The 5,759-nt window shown below is 41.7% G+C and overlaps 2 protein-coding genes across 2 annotated transcripts in view; one reads left to right on the top strand and one right to left on the bottom strand.

Annotated features, from left to right (window-relative positions):
* Nucleotides 1-223: 223 nt before the first annotated feature.
* Nucleotides 224-3,301, bottom strand: LOC106962945 (tripartite motif-containing protein 16-like). The gene is made up of 2 exons (XM_015057620.1): nucleotides 2,771-3,301; nucleotides 224-1,930 (listed from the first exon to the last, which is right to left on the bottom strand). Exons 1-2 carry the CDS (start codon nucleotides 3,293-3,295, stop codon nucleotides 830-832), a joined length of 1,626 nt encoding a protein of 541 aa, XP_014913106.1. The 5' UTR covers nucleotides 3,296-3,301; the 3' UTR covers nucleotides 224-829.
* Nucleotides 3,302-3,844: 543 nt separating this feature from the next.
* The window catches only part of LOC106962931 (tripartite motif-containing protein 16-like), a 6,260-nt gene continuing 4,345 nt past the window's right edge, over nucleotides 3,845-5,759 (top strand). The window contains exons 1-2 of the mRNA XM_015057600.1: nucleotides 3,845-3,951; nucleotides 5,224-5,756. Of these exons, the coding sequence (XP_014913086.1) occupies nucleotides 5,271-5,756 (486 nt within the window). The 5' untranslated portion in view covers nucleotides 3,845-3,951; nucleotides 5,224-5,270. The remainder of the gene's footprint in view (nucleotides 3,952-5,223; nucleotides 5,757-5,759) is intronic.

Here is a 5,759-nt window from a genome sequence, read left to right as displayed (position 1 = left end):
TTTTTCTCTTATATTGGGTTGTCGAGGGTTTTCCTTATGTCACTAGGAAATTCATATTAGAAATATGACTTTAACCACCATTTGAGCTTTTTATTATTGTGATAATTTCATATTTTGTGAATTTGATTTTAAATTCCCGACTGTCATTTTCCCAATCATAAACCCAAAACCTGATACTTTAGCTTCCCTCCCTCTGCTGAACAAACTGTTTTATTTTCTTAAAAATTGCTTAGATGGTTTATTCTTTATTCTCCATTCCAGTGTGTTTTAATACAGTAGCTACGTCCACAAATCCTTCAGTAAATTCAATGCAACAAACATGAGATTTCTCTCTTTGCTCAGCATAAATGACTACAACACTTTGAAAAGTACAATCGATGTTAATCAATATTTCTTCAAAATAAAAAAAAATAAAAAACTGATAATGGATCAGTATTATCAGTTTCCATAATACTGATCCATAACATAACTCGGCAGCAATGATGAAGACTAAATAAATAAAAAATAAAATACACAGTTGAACCAACTGGACCTCAGATCACTGCTGAATGTTTAGATTAACTCAACAGAGAATAAAACGACGCTGTGGAGGAGAGTCACTTTCATAGAGACGCTGTAGAAACACAGAATACCTGCTCTGTGGTCCAGGTACACTCCTATTCTGGAGGAAACTGGACCTGATACTGGAGTTTCAATGTGTCGTGATGAAACTTAACTGTGTAGCAACATAACGACCTGTAACTTAATCCAAATAAACATTCATTGATGATGTTCTGGTAGGAAACTACGATCATGTCACCTTCCAGAAACAACATCCAGTCAGACTCCATTATAACCAGAGTTCAGACTCCTCTTCTTTTATTATCGTTTTTCTATTCCCCTCAGATAATAACAGATCTCTGTTTTCTATGTTTGGGTCCAGAGTGATTTCCTGTGAATATTTTAAGAGCTCTGCTCTTGTCTTTGGTTCTTCAGTGACTCTCAGTAAGATGTTTGTCCATGCGTCTCTCAGGACGTCCTGTAGTTTGTCTCTGAGCTCTGACACAGCTGCTGTCACGTCCTCAAAGTGTCTCAGAGGACGGATGTTGATGCTGGATGAGTGTGTCGACTCACTGAGTGCTGGCAGTGAGGGGTAGTTGAGGAGAAACTGGTTGTGATCCTCTGTGATTGAGAGCTGCTCCAGCTCAGCGTCTTTCCTCTTCAGCTCAGTGATCTCCTGCTCCAGCTTCTCCTGAACATCTTTGACTCGACTCACTTTAGTTTCCTGCTGGGATCTGATCTGCTGCTTCACCTCAGAGCTTCTTTCCTGGAGGAGATGGATCAGCTCAGTGAAGATCTCCTCACTGTCCTCCACTGCTTTATCAGCAGAGACATTGATGGCCTCCACCTCCTGTTGAAGCAGCTTCACATCTTTCTCTTGGTCCTGGATTCTCTGATGGATTTGTTGTCGCTTCTTGGAGGGATTCACCAGCTTGTGAACCTTTAATGTAGCAGCATCACAGTGAGGTTGAAGATGTTTCACACAGTAATTCATCAAACAAACTAAACAGGACTTGAAAGCTTTCAGTTTCCTCCCAGTGCAGACGTCACAGCCCACCTCTTCATGTCCAGCATAACAGTGATCAGCAGCAGGTTGGATTTCAATCTTGAGTCCAGATGAAGGAATGTGAACATCTGTATCTATGTTGCTGCTTCCATCAGGACGTGGACTGTTGGACATGAGTGTTCTTAGTAAAGACATCCCTTCATCAATGGAGTCTAACATCTTGTCCATCTGCACTGAAAGGTTGTCCAGTTTAGCTTTGTTGTACTTCTCAGATTCCTCAATCAACTCCAACATGCGTCTTTTAATCTGAAGGTCTTCCTGGACGGCCGGATCAGAGTGGACCTTCCTCTTCAGCCGGTCTCTCCGGTGCCCAGTGAGCTTCGCCTTTAAATGAGAAACAAAATGTCACCCGACACATCCACAACTGTCACTCAAATCTAACACTGTATGCATGGGCGGATCCACATGGGGGGCAAAAAGGGTACAGGGCCCTCCAAAATTTTATGTCCTTGAAATAATACTTTAACTAGTTGCTTGTTTGAACAAATTCATTGACATTTTACCAAATTAAAGCCCAATTACGTTTGGAATGAGTGAAATGGCTGCTGAAGATGATGGACAATTGTGTACAATATGTAAAGAAACATGAACTTTTAGAACGTTTTTATAAATTAGCTTGATTTGTTTATTTATTTTTTGTAGCAATGTTATTCATTGTAGATCCAAAACTTAAAAGGATTTTGCCCATTGGTTTCAAATTCTTTTATGTTCAGTCAAACAAATTAATTTATAAATAAATATAAATTTATTATTTCATAAGCTAAATAAAAGTTGATTTGGGGGCAGCAAAGTCGGCTTCTCAGTAAAGTTCGGCTGTAAAAATACAAACATTTTGTGTTGTAATTAACATTTTCTATTAATGTTAGTTACAACACTGTCCAGCACGTTGCAACAAGCTAAAGGCAAAATATGCCTTTGCTTGTTGCAAAAAACCTATTTTCTATTATGTCAGTAATAATTTCCACCTGATTAAACATAAAAAAGTTTAATGAACAAATCAAACTCTTGAGCTGCAGTTGGGGGAACAAAAAATAAAATCAGTCTAAGTGCCACAAATGGCCCGCGGGCCGCACTTTAGACACCCCTGATGGGATTGCAACTCCTCTGCTCCCATTTAAAATGTTCTATTCCCGCCACTTCTCTGCAGAAAATGTCAGCACTTACTTGGAGGATGTTTCGCCTTGTACTGACATCGGAACCAAGGTTTTCATTGCTCAGAGAGCCTCCATGCCCCACGGACTCGAACAGAGGGGTCGCACGTGGAGTCATGGCAGCCGATAAGCTCCTCAAACTGCACTTCACATCTCCGGTCTCTAACCCAGATTCTAGGGCGTCAGTGTCCGGAGATCCATCCCAGATCTGTTTGCAAAGCTCAAAATAAAGCAGCACCACACGGCCATGCCCGTTACGCCGGCCGGAGTCCACAGCCTGCCGGAATTTCCCGCGAATAGCTTTGAGCTTGGAGGTCAGCTGGACTCTGGAGGTGGCCTCGGTGCTGTGGGGGAACTCGACCCTTTTGCCGGCTGGGTATCTCCGCACGAAGGCTTCATGGATATCTGCATACTTTGTCTGGCAGGACTCCCAATCAATGTCCTCCTGGTGCTTTGAAGACTTATACTCCAAAGTAACACGAAGTAAAAGTTCCACCTCTTCATCAGTCCAAACAAAACTCGAACGTGCAGCCGCCATCTCTGTTGTCTTCGGTTCTTCTTCATGTCTTTTTATGGCGGTTCGCGATTGGCAAACAATTTAAGGTGCATTACCGCCATCTACCGGTACAGAGTGTTATTCATGATTATACAAATAATCCCATATTTCTGTTTTTTAAAGTAGTTTGTCGATCTGGTGTGATATATTCTATTCTTAATTTTTTTTTCGTTAACTGTTAGAATAAAATTGTATTTCTTCTTTCAACTATCATTTTCCCTTCTGCATTTTAAATTTCCTAAAACTATCTTTCTTTTCTTTCTTCATTCCCCCATTTTTTGCCATTCTTTCATTAGTCAACACGGAATCACAATCATGATGACATATATCAATAACTTAATTTTAAGAATTGAAAGTCCTCTTGTACTTGATTTCTGTTTATTTTCTCATACGATTACGTTGGGTTGTTTTTTTTTTTGTTTGTTTTGTAGACTTCACATTTTTTGTCGTTTTATTGTTGTATTGTGTGACTGAATCTTAGTAAAAATGTTTACAAAAGAAATTATCTTCCTCCTCCAGTCCAGTAGGTGGCGGTAGCGTCGGTGTACCATCCGCCATAAAAATGCCAGAAGAAGAAGCTGAGCAGAAGTTTTCCTTTGGATGAAGTTATAAACAGTGCTACTGTTGCGTGCTTGCTGGTAAGAAAAGTATTTCAGATGCATTTCTTTCTGCTATTAATGCGCCAAGTTGTTAAATTTTACTTGCATTTAGTCAGGAAAGAAAGACGAACGTCTGACGTAAACAGTTTTAAATTAGGCGCCTTATCAAATAACTCGGCGTGGTTTCTCCAGTTGAACCGGAGCCCTGCATTCATTAGTAGCAGATATAAATCTCTATATTTCCAATCAATGATTGCGTGTTTCTTCACCAAACAAACCGCATATCTTCCAGATGCCATTATTTTTTACTTTGCTCCCAGGACGCTTCATGTTTCTGACGTCATAGCCATTGTTTGGGGCCCTAAGCAGAGTTTAATGTGGGACGTCACTATATCTTCCTTTTATGATATCCGTCCAAACTTTTTATTCTCAGCATTAATATAACCTCTTATTGAACTTTAACCAATCAAATAAAGGTTTCACAAATCACAAACTTGATTTTACATACCCGGCTCTTGGTGTATAATAATATAATTCAGGTTTAAAGAGTTTAAGTGTTGAATTCTTTCATCCAGAGCAGCAAGGTAGGGAAAAAAATTAGAAGCCAATTTCAGCTTCATAAGAAATAGTTGGCATCCAGTTTTGTTACCCCCCCAGCCAGCATGCCTAGGTGGGCCCCATGTGGGGACAAGGAGGGCAGACTATATGGGTCCCATATGGGTTTGTCCGCGGGTTCCACGATGGCCCCACATGGGTTTGCCCATGTAGGGCCAGAGCCCACATGGGCCCTGCATGGGCCCTATATGGTGGTGGCCCACATGGGTTTTGTCCAATTAGGGCCCATGTAGCCCCCATGTGGGCTGTGGCCCTACATGGGCAAACCCATGTGGGGCCATCGTGGAACCCGCGGACAAACCCATATGGGACCCATATAGTCTGCCCTCCTTGTCCCCACATGGGTCCCACCTAGGCATGCTGGCTGGGCCATAGCTGCTTCACTATTTATTTATTTATTTATTTATTTAAAATGTATCAGTTGGTGTGCCCACCATTGACTTACAGTTATTTTTACTAAGGCAGATTTAAACTCACTGATAACTGTTAAACTGCTCCATATGTTTGCCTATCAACATTGGTTTATATAATACATTCTATAACGGTTCTCAGAGTTTTCCATGAGCAGAAAATCTGCCAAGCCTGGGTTGGTGGCAAGTAATGCCTGGTGACCCGCCAGGCTCATAATACCCTGGTTGAACCCTGGGTTCTGTAGTATTGGTTAAGAATTAATCTTATTTTCTTGTTCACTCTTAGATCATCTTCCTTCTCTACATCAACATTGTGCTCCAGTTGTCAATCAGATGGCTCAGAAGAAAGTCAAGCTGGACCCAGAGGCCTTCTCATGTACGATCTGTGCAGGTCTGCTGAAGGATCCGGCGACCATTCCCTGTGGACACAGCTACTGTCTGAGCTGTATAAATAACCACTGGGATGGAGAAGATCAGAAAGGGATTCACAGCTGCCCTCAGTGTGGGGAGACGTTCAAACCGAAGCCTGTGCCGACGAAAAACATTGTGTTAACGGAGCTGGTGGGGGATCTGAAGGACAACGGCTTCCAAGCTGCTCCAGCTGATCACTGCTATGCTGGACCTGAAGATGTGGCCTGTGATGTCTGTACTGGGAGGAAGATGAAAGCTGTCAAAACCTGTCTGGTTTGTTTAGTTTCTTACTGTCAGAATCACGTTAAACTTCACTACGAATCTCCTGCCTTTAAAAAACACAAGCTAGTGGAGCCCTGCAAGAACCTTGAGGAGAACATCTGCTCTCATCACGGCGAGGTGCTGAAACTT

Source organism: Poecilia latipinna, unplaced genomic scaffold, assembly GCF_001443285.1.
Source record: "Poecilia latipinna isolate Pla-1442-1.1 unplaced genomic scaffold, P_latipinna-1.0 Scaffold1475, whole genome shotgun sequence".
In the NCBI taxonomy this organism is placed as follows: Eukaryota; Metazoa; Chordata; class Actinopteri; order Cyprinodontiformes; family Poeciliidae; genus Poecilia; species Poecilia latipinna.
This window is presented reverse-complemented; position numbering and strand designations above follow the sequence as displayed.

Excerpts from the sequence above, each read along its gene's own strand:
- LOC106962945 (XM_015057620.1), bottom strand. The coding sequence starts at position 3,295 with ATGGCGGCTGCACGTTCGAGTTTTGTTTGGACTGATGAAGAGGTGGAA. Across the intron at positions 1,931-2,770 it reads CAAGGCGAAACATCCTCCAA|GCGAAGCTCACTGGGCACCG; the intron begins GTAAGTGCTGAC and ends TCTCATTTAAAG.